Source organism: Lagopus leucura, unplaced genomic scaffold (assembly GCF_019238085.1).
Source record: "Lagopus leucura isolate 7727_CA_CO unplaced genomic scaffold, USGS_WTPT01 Super-Scaffold_100014, whole genome shotgun sequence".
NCBI classification, from domain to species: domain Eukaryota; kingdom Metazoa; phylum Chordata; class Aves; order Galliformes; family Phasianidae; genus Lagopus; species Lagopus leucura.
The window spans coordinates 5,025,736-5,042,226 of NW_024962268.1; the positions used below are offsets into that span (position 1 = coordinate 5,025,736).

General features: G+C 42.6%; 1 protein-coding gene across 1 annotated transcript in view; it reads left to right on the forward strand.

Moving 5' to 3' along the window:
* The window catches only part of THBS4 (thrombospondin 4), a 38,065-nt gene extending 26,345 nt beyond the window's left edge, over positions 1 to 11,720 (forward strand). Inside the window, exons 12-22 of the mRNA XM_042875219.1 lie at positions 20 to 127; positions 1,016 to 1,175; positions 1,834 to 1,952; positions 2,722 to 2,774; positions 4,946 to 5,139; positions 5,412 to 5,590; positions 6,536 to 6,584; positions 6,684 to 6,880; positions 7,350 to 7,522; positions 9,442 to 9,581; positions 11,519 to 11,720. Of these exons, the coding sequence (XP_042731153.1) occupies positions 20 to 127; positions 1,016 to 1,175; positions 1,834 to 1,952; positions 2,722 to 2,774; positions 4,946 to 5,139; positions 5,412 to 5,590; positions 6,536 to 6,584; positions 6,684 to 6,880; positions 7,350 to 7,522; positions 9,442 to 9,581; positions 11,519 to 11,580 (1,434 nt within the window). The 3' untranslated portion in view covers positions 11,581 to 11,720. The remainder of the gene's footprint in view (positions 1 to 19; positions 128 to 1,015; positions 1,176 to 1,833; positions 1,953 to 2,721; positions 2,775 to 4,945; positions 5,140 to 5,411; positions 5,591 to 6,535; positions 6,585 to 6,683; positions 6,881 to 7,349; positions 7,523 to 9,441; positions 9,582 to 11,518) is intronic.
* Positions 11,721 to 16,491: the final 4,771 nt, after the last annotated feature.

Below are 16,491 nucleotides of genomic sequence, written 5' to 3' on the forward strand. Positions count from 1 at the left end.
TGTCTCTCTTCTTCTTTAGGACAATTGTAGGTTTGTACCAAACTCTGGACAAGAAGATGCTGATGATGATGGGATTGGAGATGCCTGTGATGAAGATGCAGATGGAGATGGCATTCCCAATGAGCAGGTACTCTGTACACACTGGGGTACAGGAGTCTGTGCAGACAGAAGGATCTCAAATTACTGCAGTAGGCAGTCAGTTTGGAATCTAGTTCTATTTGCCAAATATTCAATACAGTTTACTGTCAGCAGCTTTTTAAATCCCACTTTCTTTCTTTTTTTTTTTTTTTTTAAATATAAGACATCCATTTATAATACCAAAAAAAAAAAAAAAAAAAAGACATACAAAAAGAAACAACTAAGGCTGCCCAACCAGCCTTAAGTCCCACCTGCATATGCTCCATTATTATGTGTTAGCATCAAATTCTACAGCTTTTTATTCACAGAACTTATGTCCCTCTTTCGTTGTCCCTTAACATGACCTTTAGGTACATTACTTATATTACTAACTTTCTTTTTAAGAGCAGTTTGACAGGACAGCACAATTAATGGGAGATACAAAACCTGTAGACAGTGGATTTGCCAGTAACTTGAAAAAGCTTTGGATCACATTCTGAAAGAGATTTCCATGTGGGGACATTAGAATATATCAGAACAGAAGTTCAGATTGTAATTTTCCAAGTGTTTTAGCTTTATTTTGAGTCTGTACATGAAGAGGGCCATCACCTTTCATTGAGAACATTTACAGACCTTGACAAATGCTGCTGAGATGCAGGTTACTTATGTGGACCCATCCAAAATGAGAATCAGCTGTCAAAGTTATGCATAAATCTTTATGGTTCTCAGTGTTCATGTTTAGTGTTCCTGCGGTGTGTAGAACACAGCAAAGCTCTGAGAGAGGTAGTGAAATCTGGTCCAGAGCTAATGTTTTTGTAAAATATCAAATGGCTCACTGAAGTGGGAGTGCAGTATTCATGGCTCCATTATATCTGATCTGGATCTGTGCCTCTTGCAGGATAACTGTGTCTTGACTCCCAATGTTAACCAGAGAAATAGCGATGAAGATATCTTTGGAGATGCCTGTGATAACTGCCGCAGTGTCCTGAATAATGACCAGAGGGACACAGATGGTGATGGGAAAGGAGATGCTTGTGATGATGACATGGATGGAGATGGTTGGTAACTCTTCGCTTACAACTTCTCTGATATTCTTGAAATTTACCCAGAAATTATTGTGTATTATAACAGCTTTCTGTCAACAGCTCCTGTCATGTTACACTTTGCCCTTTTTCATGAAATCTCTGCTTTAAGTAATTTTCTTTTAGATCAATTTATGTCTTTTAGCCTTCATCTGAAGTGCCAAACACTTTATAACAGATAAGCATGGAACAAAACTTGGTTTAAGTTGAGATTATTGGTCATTCAGTAACCCCTTAAAGGTGCTAATGTGCCCTAGATTATCCAGCTGCTGCCTCTGTCAAATGCTTATGGGCTATGTGATGTATTATGTCCATTGCTGTAGGAGTCTTGAAAGAAGAAAAGTCACTGTCTTTCAGGTGTAGTAATGAAGATAAAATATTTCATCCTATAATGTGACACGGAACGAGACAGTGAAGTGTGTGTAACTAATGAGGGATGTATGATTGGATTGAAAACTGTTCTTCAGCAAGATGTTTCTAACAGTGATTAAATAAATGGAAACACATACAAAAGATTTGCTGTGCAGATCTTTAATGTCATTGCAGGATTAAGTAGTTACTGAAAAGGAGCAATGTATTTTCTATTCTTGATGCTGATTTTTTTTAAACTAATATCCTGTTCACTTTTTTCTAGGTATTAAGAACCTTTTAGATAATTGTCAGAGGATCCCCAACCATGACCAGGAGGACAAGGACAATGATGGTGTTGGTGATGCCTGTGACAGCTGTCCTACAGTCAGCAATCCAAATCAGGTTAGCAGGCAGAAGGAATAAACATTTACATTTAAGGAGAAGGACTGCTGAGATCAGAAAGATCTAAGACAATGAGGCAGCCCATGCAGACGGTGTTTCTCTTCTGACAGTAGGTATTCAGGAGGGTTTTGCAGAGATTCACATGCTCCTAGCATTGAAAAGGGAAACCAGCAGGCATATTCTTGTATCTTTGGATGTTGCTAGCATTGCTTCCCTAGCACTGTCACCAGTGTCTTCCACTCTTCATGTGAGCCTGCCCCAGTCTGACAGAGTCCACTGCCACACTCCCACAGTGGTGTGATTTAGTTACAGTCAGTATTTCTTTCATGAGGACCTAATCCTTACTTAGCAAAACTTTCATTGCTTGTACGTAAGAAGTCAGTGTGACACTTTTAACTTCTGATGAAACCCTTTGTAACTAACTTACGCTGGAAACTTTAGAGAAATTTGTTCACTTAAGGAATCAGCCTAGGTTAAAAATGTGTGGTATGTATCTCTAGAAACTGAGGAATTTTACTTGCATTTCACCTCTTTTGGAAGCTATTCCAATCCAATTTAAATCTGCTTATTCATCATTCTGTTTTTTTTCTGTAACAAAGCAGACTTTTTGGTAAGAAGTAAGATGCAAAGAGGGAAGTAGGTTTTACAAAACAAATGTTTTTCCATGCTCTCATTTTAATTGCATTTGATTTACTTATGTTTTATTGTTGCCATTTTAATAGATGCTTTCTGCAGCTGATATGGGAACTACCTCTGTTTTCTTTTGCAGTCAGATGTTGACAATGACCTGGTTGGAGATTCTTGTGATACCAATCAGGACAGGTATGCTGTATCATGGACCATAGCAACAGAAGGGAAGTGGAAGGGCTATTCTTGAGCCGAAGCATGGTAGTGATTCCTGGAGAGTTGTTATTCTTCATATGAGACTGGATTTTATTTCAGTACCTTTTAAGAAGAATACAATTTCCAAAAGAAACCCCAACATTGTGATTTGTAAGCCTTGTTGTTTCACTTTCCTGCAGCAGTACAGTAAAGGAGCCCTTTACCCCTAGCCCCATGTTCACACATACTTCCTGTTAGTTCCTGTGGAAAAGACATTCATAACAATTTTCTCCCTGTAAAACTCAGAGCACTGCTCAGAGCTTCTTAGTGAGGGAGCTTGCTTTTTTCTGCTTTTCTTTATTTTTCATCCTTTTTTTTATGCTTTAGCAGAAGTTTCACATTTAAGAGGTATGTGTTTTTCCATAAGAACAATTTTCATAATTTTATTATTTATTATCGTTTTCAAATACAACCCTTTGCTTTAGTACAGCAAGAGTGACAAGGCTCATCTGCAGCCTTCATGTTCAGGAGACCACGTGCTGTGACAAACTGCCTTCTGCCTGGCTGGAAGCATGTTCTGCAGAGCACAATCTGGGGGTAGCAGAGAAATGCTCATTCCAGAACTGACACAGCCAAACTGCAAAGTCTCACTCTGTAGGCATTGGTGGTGCTGTGGTCCAGGGTGGCGAGTACAGGGGAACCTACTTCACCATGTCTGCTAGGAGCTTTCCCAGTCTTGGTGTAGTAGCTGATGAGGGCCCCCATTGTTTGGGAACTGTTTTAAGTAGATAGGCCTTGCTTATTTCTTGTTTTCAAAGAAGAACATTTTGTTCTTTCCTGAAACCTAACTAGTGTATAGGAAACGTCTTCTGTTAGACCACATAGACCTGAGGTTAGCCATGCAGTAATAGATAGGTGTATACAGTCCTCACTGCATTTCACCCTAAGAGCTTGCAGGCATTGGTTGTTCTTACCTAAAATTTTAGCCCCCGCTTTTATTGGGGGAAAAACAGGTGGGAATATGGATACCTGTAAACTGTAGTGCTGCTGCATGTGCAAAAAGCTACTGAAGGGAAACATCCACGCTTTACAGAAATCATTTTGGTTATGATGTATGTATAAAACACATCTGACTTCAGGACACTGCTGTAACTCTTGGCATAGATCTGAAGTAAACTGCCCCTATAGCTCCCCTGGGGAATAAAATCTCATCAGACTTGTGCATCCCCAGTACTAGAAACACAATAATTGTCATGTTTCTTGCGTTAAAAAAATATATATATTTATAAAACATATATATATATAAAATATGTATTTATATATATACGTATGTTTTCAATATGTGTGTATATATATATGTGTGTGTATGTATATATATATGTATACACATACACATTGAAAACAAGAAGTGAAAGCCTTTTTTTTTTCTATTCCTCCTCCTCAGTTATTAGGATATACTTAAGCATATAAATTGAGAAACAAGGCAGTCACTCCAAGCCTTCCTGAACTTTTTGCTATAGTCTGTGTCCCCCTACTGTGTACCTCGCTACTTCACAGCTGATGGCACCATGAGTTGGTGTGGCATGTGGGAGCTGCAGTACTTACCTCCTTACTGTGTGGTCTCTTAGCGAAAAGTAACATAACAAAATTTAGCATGCTGCAGTCTAACACCGTTGCTTATTTTTAAACAAGTCTGATTTCTGGGGCTTGTGCAGATGCTCCCATGGATTTCTCTCAAACTCACAGTTAAAGATTCATGAGCTCCAAAAAAACGTGTGGAAAATGGACATGCTTGCCATTGACCCCTTGTTGTGTCAGCTTTGTGACTTCTGATTGGTGACACTATAGGTACTGGAAGCACACACTCGTTAAAGAGTAAATGTCATGTGGGATCCTGGGTACCTTTCCCCACTCCCTGTAAGGCTTCCTTTTATTTCCTTATCTAGGTATTTTTATAGCTTTAGGCCTAGCTTTACATCTTCTGCCAGCTTATTTTACAGCCTCCTTGTCTCCTTGCTGCCCAGCCACCCCAGTGATACCAGGTTATGGTGTCCCCCCTCTTCAGTTTCCCAAGCTCCTAGGGTGCCTCTCGTGGATATCCCATTCAGGTGTTCTCCCTATGCAGAGGTGGGAGCTGATGCCTCTTTTTCTTTTTGTCTCTGTGCTTGCAGTGATGGTGATGGGCACCAGGATAGCACAGACAACTGCCCCACCATTATCAACAGCTCCCAGCTGGACACAGATAAGGACGGGCTGGGTGATGAGTGTGATGAGGATGATGATAATGATGGCATTCCAGATCTCTTGCCTCCAGGCCCTGACAACTGTAGGCTAGTCCCCAACCCAGGGCAGGAAGATGATAATGGTAAGTCACGCCTTCAGGAGTGGTTTTGGTAGTTGCACACCACATCCTTCCCCAGCACATACGCTGACTGAAACTGCATGGTTGCTATGTGCATGCCGGTACCCATGGGCCAAGGCAGAGCTCCTTATGTCCCATCTGCAGACACTAGCTGTCAGGACAGAAACTCTGCCCGCTCCTTGGACATCCAGGTTCAGCAGCTATGTCAGTGTGACTACTTGCTGCCGTAAGTTTACTAAACTGTAAGTTTACTCTCGCTTCTCTGATGTGTGCAGGTGATGGAGTTGGGGATGTGTGCGAGTCTGATTTTGACCAGGATACAGTAATTGATCGGATCGATGTCTGCCCTGAGAACGCAGAGATCACCCTGACGGACTTCAGGGCCTATCAGACCGTGGTGTTGGACCCAGAGGGAGATGCTCAGATTGACCCCAACTGGGTGGTTCTAAACCAGGTAAAAATACATGTTTTTTTTCTCATGTGTCCAAGAAAGAACATTTGAAAAGCTCTGTACTTGTCAAACCTCTTGTAAATGAATGAGAAGTGGAAGCTGCTGTTTTGTTGACTCTTGTATAGGTGTTAACAGTGGAACAGTTTTCCCTCAGAGCACAGTAACTTGAAGCTTGATGCTACTTTTGCAGGGGAGTTGGACTAAGTGATCTCCAGGGATTCCTTCAAACCCCTACAATTCTTGGACTCTGTAATGAACTAAAATAACTGTAGGCTAACTAGTTCTAGAAGTGTTACACTGCTGCTAGAAGTCAAATACAGCGCAAATACTAATGACATCGTAAAATTTCAAGAGTACTTTCTAGAGTTTGAAAGTCTGACTTGCTGTATAGGAGAGCATCTGCTCCTAAATGAAGTCCAATAAATATTGCTTATACTAACACATTTTAGTCTTCAGAAGGGAAACGTTTTCAGTCACGAGAAATGGACATTTCACTCCCACTGTTAAAATTTCTGCCAAACCAGCTGAAATGTATAAGAAACCTTCCTTTGCCTAGTCCTGGCAGTCAGTTTAATCCTGAACAGTGATGAAATTCTGTGAGCGAGGCCCTGCAAAAGTCCTCATCTCCCATTTGTTTTTTCCATCTCATCTCCAATCCTGGCCCAGAGTCAGTGATTTCAGAATAATTGGGGCAGGGAGGGAAAGAAAACTAAGTCCAGTCCTCCAGGAAAAGAAAAATCATTCCCAACTCTGTGCACACAAGCAGGTGAAATATGAGGATTTGATTGTAGCTTTCTTTTTAATTCAGAGCGGCAAGTGTTACAGACATGTTATGAGCATAGAGAGGAAAGGCATGGAGGGGGTGCTAGCAGGAGGCCAGAAGAGGCTGCCAGCCTTAGCCAACCCAGCTCGTCATGCACACTAACCACCCTGAATTTAATCTTTCAGGGCATGGAAATTGTGCAGACTATGAACAGTGATCCTGGCCTTGCTGTTGGTATGTGTGCTCTTCTGAGATTCAAGATTTATAGCAGAAAATCAAGTAGCATGTGAAGGCTTTTTCTGCAGACTTGGTTTTAACCCTGCATCTCCTTAGGTTACACTGCTTTTAATGGTGTTGACTTCGAGGGCACTTTCCATGTGAACACAGTGACAGATGACGACTACGCTGGTTTTATTTTTGGCTATCAAGACAGCTCTAGCTTTTATGTAGTAATGTGGAAACAGACCGAACAGACGTACTGGCAAGCAACTCCCTTCAGAGCTGTTGCAGAGCCTGGCATTCAGCTGAAGGTATGCTCGTGCATCCTAGCTGGGGGTGCAGTGGTCATTACAGCCTGGCTGTGGGCTAAGCCTTCATGCCAGGCATTGGCCCTTCTGCCTTTGGCAAAGTCATCATGTTGCGTGTTGGCAGTGATGTTCAGCTGCTTTCCTTTCCCCACACTGCGTACCAAAACTGTTGTCAGACAGCTGTCACTCAGCCTGTTTAATCAGCACAGTTTCTTAAGGGTTTTTATTGACAGTCCTTTGTCCATCAACTGGAGTATTTAGTCCCTGCTCTATTTGTCACATTGCCAGCTTCTCCTTGGTCCTGGGTATTTGATTATTTTTCTATGTAAGCAGTGGCTGCAGTTACCAAAGAAATTGTGGGCTTGTGAGTGGGAAGGAGGGTGCTTTTGCAGATCTCTCCACTACAGAAGACTTAGTGCTGCTGGAAGTTACATTTCTCTGTTGTCAGTACTTGAAAAATGTATTTCTGCAGGCTGTGAAATCAAAGACAGGCCCAGGTGAGCACCTGCGCAACTCCCTCTGGCACACAGGGGACACCAGTGACCAGGTGAGGCTGCTGTGGAAAGACCCTCGAAATGTGGGGTGGAAAGACAAAGTCTCCTACCGCTGGTTCTTGCAGCACAGACCCCAGATTGGGTACATCAGGTAAGAGTAAAGAATAGATAAGGTGAGTACAGATATATGTCTGCTTAAACTGTTGTTTCTCAACACTTCTTAAATGATCTGAAAATCTATGGTGTCTGTGCTTTGCAGTTAGGAAGCTGTAAGGGGTTACAATTGTGAACTTCCACCTGCAATTCTTTTCCTAGGGCAGACAATTGCAAGCTAAGTGTTTTGTAATTGATGTTTTTACCATCTTTGTTTTAACTGCCCAGCACTACCAGACCATTTCATGGCTATGATACCTTGTTTCCTCAAAAGACATTTTAAAATGTCTTAATGTTGATATTTTAGTTTGAATTGTAATTTTAGTAGTTTTAGGGCTGTTATCACAGAATATGTAATCAAAGCTGTCCATTCCATGGCTGCGCTCCTAAGATTAGTAATCACGATGATTTGAGGTCACAGAGAATGTGCTGAGAAAGTTTATTTGTTAAGTACAACTACATTCAAACTAGTCTTATTTTTTTTAATTTAGAAAGAGCAGTTATTTAGAAACAATCATTCTGAAGAGTTTGATTCTGAAAAAATAAAGCTGCAAAAAAACCGCTATAGCGTTCTTAGCACAGATTTTGCAAACTTGTGATAGAATAAACACAGGAAACTGGATTGTTCTTCAAACAGTCATCACTCTGCAATTGAAATGCACAAAGTTGGTGCTATTATAATTCCATTTTCTGGTGCACATCATCAGTGGAGTGGGTGTGCCTGACTTTTAGCTGTAGTGGATTAAGAATGTTGGTATTGTCAATGACTGTGTCCTAGCCACTGGGTGGCAGATTTTTGCATTTCCTTTAGATCGAGATGTTCACGAAGCTGCTTCCCAAGCAGTTGTCTGCCTGTGGTTGCAGTCTCTCTAGCCTGCTTAACTGACTTGCAGCTGAAGATAGGAGCCCTGTTAGTATCACAAAATCCTTCAGGCAGGCCTGAAGTGAACCTCTGCCAACGCTGCCCACATCTTGCTGTTGTCTATTTCGGCCTAATGCCACAGACCATAATGTGTCTTACAGAGATTTTCCAAGGCTACAAGGACATCTAGGAAAACGGCACTCGAGTGAGCAACAAGCTCTATTCATTCAGCTTCTGCCTCAGCAAATCAGGAAATAAGCATAACAGGAATTATTTTCTTATTTTATGAAAAGACATAGGAACTTTCTTTCCCTTCACCACCCACTGTTTTCTTGCATGTCACGCTGGCTCCTAACACAGCGATATCCTTGCCCAAAGCAGGACCCTCCAGGTTCATTGTCCATTGAGCTGTTTGCTGGTATCCAGAGGCCAAGGATGTGGTACAGCTGGTGCTGTGATAGTTCACTTGGCTGCAGTGTGGTCCTGCTCAGAACCCCAGGACAGGGCATGTGCTTGGAAATTTGGCAGGGCACAATTATTCCCAGGGTTATTTGGGAATTTGCTGACAGTTTTTATAACAAGAAAGTGCCAGATCATCAAAACTGTTCCTGGAATGAATCATCTAAACATTTTTAAAGAAATCCAACAGTCAGGAAAGCAGCTTTAAGATTCCATGCAGCATGTTTGAAACTTCACCTATTTAAAAAAAAAATAGCTTAGCTTCATGCTGTGTGAGACAAAATCCATCTGGCATTCCTCAGCTGACCTAACCTGACTCTCCGTTTCTCCCATAGTTACCGGTTGTAGACGATAGAGGACCGAGGGCAGGATCAAGCAGCAGCCACCAAAACACAGAAAACCTCTTCTCTGCTGAGCTCTTTTCCTGAGTGCAGCATTGCTCCAGTTACCACAGAGGAGCTATGTCTTAGCTTCTTCTACTTCCCTAGCCTGGCTGCAGGCAGAAGGCTGGAATCAAAGCAGATAAATGAAACTACTTTTATAAGTGCTGCAGATTTAGAAAAGACCTAACACAGCTTCTGTTTGTTTTCATTAAGGGCAAGATTTTACGAAGGCTCTGACTTGGTGGCAGACTCTGGTGTAACTATAGACACCACGATGCGTGGAGGACGGCTTGGAGTTTTCTGCTTTTCTCAGGAAAACATTATCTGGTCCAACCTGAAATATCGCTGTAATGGTAATGTTCTTGGCTTTTTTTTTTTGTTTGTTTGTTTTGTAATCTCTAGCAAATTACCAGAAAGAACATTAATCCAGCTTTTGAATTAAGCTATCTTGCATCTTTTCCTTTGATTTTCATTTACAAGTTTTTTACAGCTGTTAAATGCCTCCCCTGACACCAGAAAGGCACTGCAGCCCAACCAGATGAGAACTAACACCCCACAACTGCTCTTCTTAGAGCAGTTGCTGTGCTGCAGAGATTGTGCTCACTAAGTAGTGTTGCTGTCATCAGTGAATTAGAAATGTTACTTAAAAGCAGTCAACCATGAGAGTTGTGCATGCACGACATACTGAGGTCATCGTGTATGCACGGTGCCTCAAGCTTTGAAAACAAGGTGAAGCCAATCTGGAGATCTGCTGGGATCGTTTGTGTATTGCTGGTTGCCCCTGTTGTGCTGCTGATTGCTCCTGTCTGTGAGAGGACAGGATCCTAAGATGCCTGTAAGGGTGGAGTCCTCAGACCATGGGTGCATGCTGGCTCTCCACATAGGGCAAAATCCTCAGCTCTGACCTGATCTCCCACCATACTGTATAAATCCTGTCTTGTTCACTCACACAGAAGCTGGTTGTGTTGGGCTATTTCTGCCCACCAGCAGTTGATCTAGCTCCAGGTGGAGATATCAGGGGCTGACCCTTGTCTCAGCATCACTCCCTGACTGACCAAGGCAGCTATAGTAAAATAACTTACCAGCCAACCTGGCATAGTTTCTTCACTTTCCATGGATCTAGGAAGCCAAACCTGAGTCTGTGATGGACACAGGTGCTGTACAGAAAAGCCCCCAGCTCTGCACCTTGGCTCCTGAGCACTTGAGCACAGGCTGGTATTTGTGAATGACAGTTAAGCAGATGGAAACAATTAAAGATTACTTGGTAGTGTCTGAAAAAGTGTGTGGTTTCCCAGAAAGCATGCCTCAGAGCTCTTACTGAAGATACACTTACAGATACTTTTCCTGGCAGTGAGCAGGCAGCGGCTTTGCTGCAGATACTGCAGTGGTTCAGTGAAGTCCACTAAGGAATTCTGTGGAGCTTCTAGCATCCCTTTCATACTTCAGTTGAGGTCTCACATTTGTGAAGAAATCTTAACAATAATTCTCGGTGCTCAAAAAAGAAGTTATCAAACCAACAGATGAAAAAAGCAGAATACTTGCCACTTTTTGTCCCCAAATATCATTTGTTTATGAAGTTATTTCATTTTCTGAGTTCAGAGATACCTGCCCAGCATCAGGGTGGAAAGAATCAGACCACAGTTGTAATCAGGTAGTTCAGCTTCACTGCTGAACTCTGCTCAGTTGCTGCTTCAGCTCTCCTGTTTGCTCTGTGGCTGCCTGGGTGACACGTTCTGGCACCTGGCAAAAAGACCCTGCAAACTCAGCATCAACCACTACAGCTACTCTTACAACACTGACCCATCTCCAGCTTCCTTTGCCAGCTTTAAATTTGTTTTTGCTGCTGGTCCTGGCATTGAGGATTAATGTTTCCTCTTATGGCTTTTCATGCCATGGGCATTTCCCAGTTGAGCTGGGAAATCAAGGAATTGGTACTGTGCACATATCTGGGTTACAAAGCAAGACATCAATTTTTTTTCCACCTTTCTGCTCAGCTTTTTCTATCACAAATGTAACAGCAGAAGCCACTAAAATTTTTGGTGGGAAAAAAAAAAACAAACCAAAACATCTGAAGGATTGTAGCAGTCCAGTTGAACTGACACTGCAGCATGCGCTATCCTGTGAGCTCCTCTGCTTTTCAGTGGCATACACTAAAACTGCAAGCAGTCCCAGTTCATTCTGAACAGGTAAACAAAAGACCAGGCTTTACCTAAATAGATGCAACCAAGTAGTGTAAGTTCTTCCTTTAGTCGTAAGGAGACTGATCCTTCCTGTATTTTCCTGCTTTCAGACACCATCCCAGAGGACTTTCAAGAATTTCAAGCTCAGCAATTTGGCGTTGGGGATATTTAAGGAGTAAAAGCAAACTAGTATTGCTTTATTGTTCGCAATAACAATGTATTTTAAATCCTTATATGATTGTTGTAAGAGTTCACACTTCAGCTTGTTCTTATTGATGTGATTGTCAGACTTTTTTGTATAAAAGTGAAAATAAAAAGGAGACAAAAACATTCTGAGGCTTCACTTGTTTTCAGATTTGCCTGAAGACCTAGGCAGTGGCATGTAATGTTATGATGCTTAAGCCATTCTCAGGAACTGTTTGATTCTGTTGCCATTTTGGATTCAGTATTAAACAGAATCACGAAGAAAGGGCAATTTTGTCTTTCTAACTTTATCTCTGGCATGTGTCAAAAACAAGAGTTTGTGTCCAGCCTGAAACAGAGGAGATGGGTGCTGCCAAGATCTCGTGCTTCTCACTATCTTCTCCACTCCTGCTTACACTCAGGTCAGAAGCTTTTCTCTCACCTTGGAGAGTTTAAATTTTCTGCAGCCCGTTACTTTTGGCAAAACTCCTCCAAGAACTGTCAGACCTTCCTATGCTCCTGCTTCCAGAAAATTATGAATACACTTATAGCCTATAAAAACAAAAAAGCTGCCTGCAGGGAGTTGTAGTCAGATCTCATCACAGTGCATGACTTACACATGATTTAAAGAAAAAGAGGTGAAACAGCCATAGAAAATAATCCTGCCTCACATACCTCAAGCCAGGCTTAGATTTGCTGACCCTGCTCAGAGCTAAGCTCTCTCAACCAGTACTATGGTGATTATTTAAGTTAAAAAAACACCTATACAATCATTGAATTAAGTGTTAACAACCATTAGGAAGGGAATGGGAAACAGAAACCAAAAAAGTGTCCCAGTGCACTCTGTAACTTAGTAAGTTTGGATACCGTGAGTGTTTCTGCTGCATCCTTTTTCAGTATGAAGGCAGTACAAGCTCCAAGGGCAGCTGCAGAAAAAGACATTGCAGACTACAGAGCTGTTACTTTTCATAAGGATGTGAACAAACAGTGCTCATGCCACAGCCAAGCTCTCTGTGCTGGTCTACAGACTCAGGCAGGTGAGAGCGAGGCAGGATCTGGCTCTGGGGCTTCCGGAGGCACCTGAACAAAGCCACAGCTGGCAGCTTCCAGCCACCTAGGGCATCTTGCTCAGCTGTGGGCCACAGTGCTGGCAGACCTGGCAATGTGATGCCAGAGCTCACACTTCTGCTGTGCTGACACCTCATAACCCACAAATTCAGAATCTGTGAAGTTACCTGTTGTGGACAAACAAAGATGTGCTGCAAGGCCATACTCAGGGCCTGGGAAACCCTGCCACCCATCTATCAGATCCGGTGCGTGAGCACTTCACTGCCACTGTTTTCCAGCCTATTGTGCAGTGCAGAGCTCCATGTGTGGCCATTGTCCAACAGAGACACTGTGATCCCACGTCTCTAAAGTCAAGCGTGTCCATCTCCCTCACACCCCTGTGCAAGTTGAGCAGCAGCTGCAAATGCTCAGCAGTGCTGGGGCTGCTGCCTCCCACTCCACCAATTCTTAATCAAGGGCTACGGACACCATGAACAGCCTTCAAATACTGCTACTCCCTAAGGGCCATCTCCTGAGGGGAATCACCTGAAGACGGCAGCATCCTGCCAGGCCCTGACGCATGCAGCTGGGTGGAGGTGGCTGGCTTTTGGCTCAGGCCAGCAGGGCCACAGCCCATTCCATGCCTTGCTCGCTGCCCACAGCCTATGGCCTGGCACCAGAGCTGCACAGGGATCACACCACAGAGGCCTCCTCCTGGCCTCAGCCCCCACAGCTCTGCTTACCTGTGTGACCAGATACACGCAATAGCGCATGTGGAGGAGCCATGTCCTATTCCCTAAGCGTGACTGTGCAGCCCTGCACCTGAATTTATTATTTTTTGCCGTAATGCTGCTCAGGCTATAATCACTAATTTATGCAGGTAACTCTAGGAGTAGTCATAATGGCTGCATTCTTGGATTTTGGGGATTCAGGTAACTGCGCCATAGCCAAGGGCTATCTTGCACCACAACCCAAGATCTTGCTCAACTGCTACCACTGGAGCATGCTCATTCAAGGGCGGGCTGGCACACAAATGCAGCTGAATCAGCCATCTTACCCCACAAATAACAAGCAGCCTGTAGCCCCTGGAGCTCACCTACTTGGCAGTGGGCTGCAGGCATGATCTCCACTTGAGTAGAGACACCTCTAGAGGTTACATCTGTGCACAAACAGATCTCTGATACTTGATGTCAAGACATCTTGCCGATACAGATCCTCAGAAAGTGACTGATACTAGTTTGTTAAGCTGTCTGAGCTTTGTTAAGGTTGTATCTTTAACTGCACACATGCAATCCCTTAGACATAAATCACTGACCAAGCCTGGGACCAGGAATGGGTTTTGCTGCACATCAGCTCCTTACCTCTGTGGTTCAAATTTGAAAAGCAAAAGCATACTCTGAGCCTCGTGACTCATCTGAATGAGGGTGGTTAATGCTGTCCTCTATGCAGTAAATAATCAAGTGCACCTTGTTGTCTTGAATCTTGTTAAGTGCCTGTCTTACAATTAAGCTGTGTTAAACCACTATTTTACATCAATATGTTGCTGTTTCTCTCTTTGGAGTGAAGTCCATAATGCCATCTGTGATAGCAACATCTTTTTTTTCTGTTAAACAACATCCAAATGTAGTGGGGGGAAAAAAATCAACCAATTCTGCTGGCTCAGCAGCTGATTATTTCATATCTTAATATATGTGAATTTTCTCCCAAGTTGACTTTTCAACTTTTATATAGCACAAACAACTTCATTTGTAAGAAAAACTTTATTGGTCCATTAAACATTAAACCTGTAACAATACATTCACTCAGAATACAAAAGGAAGTGTCCATAAAAACCATTAGCATGCTTTAAAAAGACAAAGCTATTTTACAATGAAGTTCTTAGAATTCTGAAGCCTTTACCAATCCCTAAAAGTCAAAGTATTACAGTTACTACAGATCACAACACTCACAAAAATGTTAAATAAAACTAGCACTTCACCGGGCTATAGACTGATAAAACTAAATCACACAAACACATGAAAACTTCCCTTGAGATATTGAGAAAAGGACTAATTGAAACCGCCTCACCATTAAGAAAAAGTGTTTATATTTTGCCTAGTTTGCATCCAGTTCTCAAATACATGTGGCATACATGTGACTAATCACCATTCATTTCTGCTAAATAAAAAGCACACGATGAACCGTATGTTCCTTTTAAGTATTTTCTCAGCTTGTATATGACAAGTTGAAAATTGTTCTCTGAACATCAATTTTCCCTGCTTTAAGACTGCGTGGATGTCCAACGACACCTAAGCACCTGGACAAATCTCAGAAAGAGGAAAAAATAAAGCTAAGGCATGCGTAACAGAACATTATTTTCTTGTAGCTTTCCAAAATTTTCCTTGGCTTCGGGCTGAGACTTCTTTGGCAAAAACACAGCCCGAGTGCTGCACCCACAGCTCTGCCTGGCGCAGCTGGAGCTGCTGGAGCCACGCGGGGCTCAGCTGCAGCCCCTCTGAACTGTGTGGCTGTGCTGCAGCGGTGGGAGCTACCGGAGGATGGCGAACGGGGGAAGTCAATGTGGTTTGCATTTGAAAAAAAGTCTGGCATTTTTAAGAAGAAGTATCACTGAACAGATGTGGAATAATTCTACACCAGGACTAGGAAAAACTATAACAGAAGAAATGGGTTTGTGGCCTACTTGAACTTACAGAGTTTCTTCTGGCACTAGAAGGACGCCACAGCAGCTGCACCAGGCACGGTTCTGCACGCCTGCATCCCTTCACAGCACCACACCTTCTGCCTCCAGACTGCTGGCAATGCAGCTGCAGCCATTCCCAGGATATGTGTCCTGCTAGCAGTACAAAGAACCAAAGCTTTCCAAGCACTCAACCCCTGGCAATCCCTTGTACAGTCATATGAAACACTGAGTTTAAATTACTGCTTACAAAACTGAAAACACAAAGTAAAGTTTCACTGCGCTGATGATGTGTTTTCCTCCCACAAGAACTTGCAGGACAACTCAAGAAAACAAAGATGCATTTTCCATACCGGAAAGCTGATCCATACACAAAGCTACAACCCTCGACTTTGCTTCAGCACTGCAGTGCTGCTCTTACAGGAAGGCAGGAATCAAGAAGACCTGTCGATTTCTAGGACCAGTGACATTGCCATGGCATGCAGCAGAATGGGAGTTAAGCAGATTTGCAGTGCTTTGAAAAAATGAACTCAAGGAGAAAAAAGCAAATAAAATGAGAGGATACAGCCTGCACGGAGAACATATTGCTTCTACAGCCCACAGAAAGACAACAAAATTTTAGCTGCAAATAATCTTGCTCATTTAGCCACGTATGTACAGTCTTACAATTTTTTTTGCATCACCAATGCATTTAAGAGAAAGGTGTAATAGTCCTAGCATAAACTCTTCATAGCATGCTTTAAAGCCCATCAGTGGATTATTTTGTTGCTAGTTTGTTCAAAGATGCCCATGACACTGCAGGCTGCTTGCTGAAGTTAAAGCAGCAGTATCTTGCATTCCTAGATTTCCCTTATGCATTGGTCAAAATTAGAGAACTGTTAAGAACCAGATGTTTTTTTTTCCCTCTCTTTTCAAGTGCAATGGTTCCTCGATCCATAGCCATGCTCTGGCCCAGAAATGGCTGCACAGGTGGCTGGTGAAACTGCTACAGGTGCATAGCTTATACTATCAAAGCACTTCAAGACTTGAAAAAGGTGCTAAAACATAAAATAAATAAATAAATATACATGCAATGTTTGTGATTCTGTGAGGGCTAAGCCCTCTCTCTGGACTACACGTGCATTATCAACACCAAATTACCCGTTTCAGACAAAAGTGGCCCAAACCCAGCTAGGA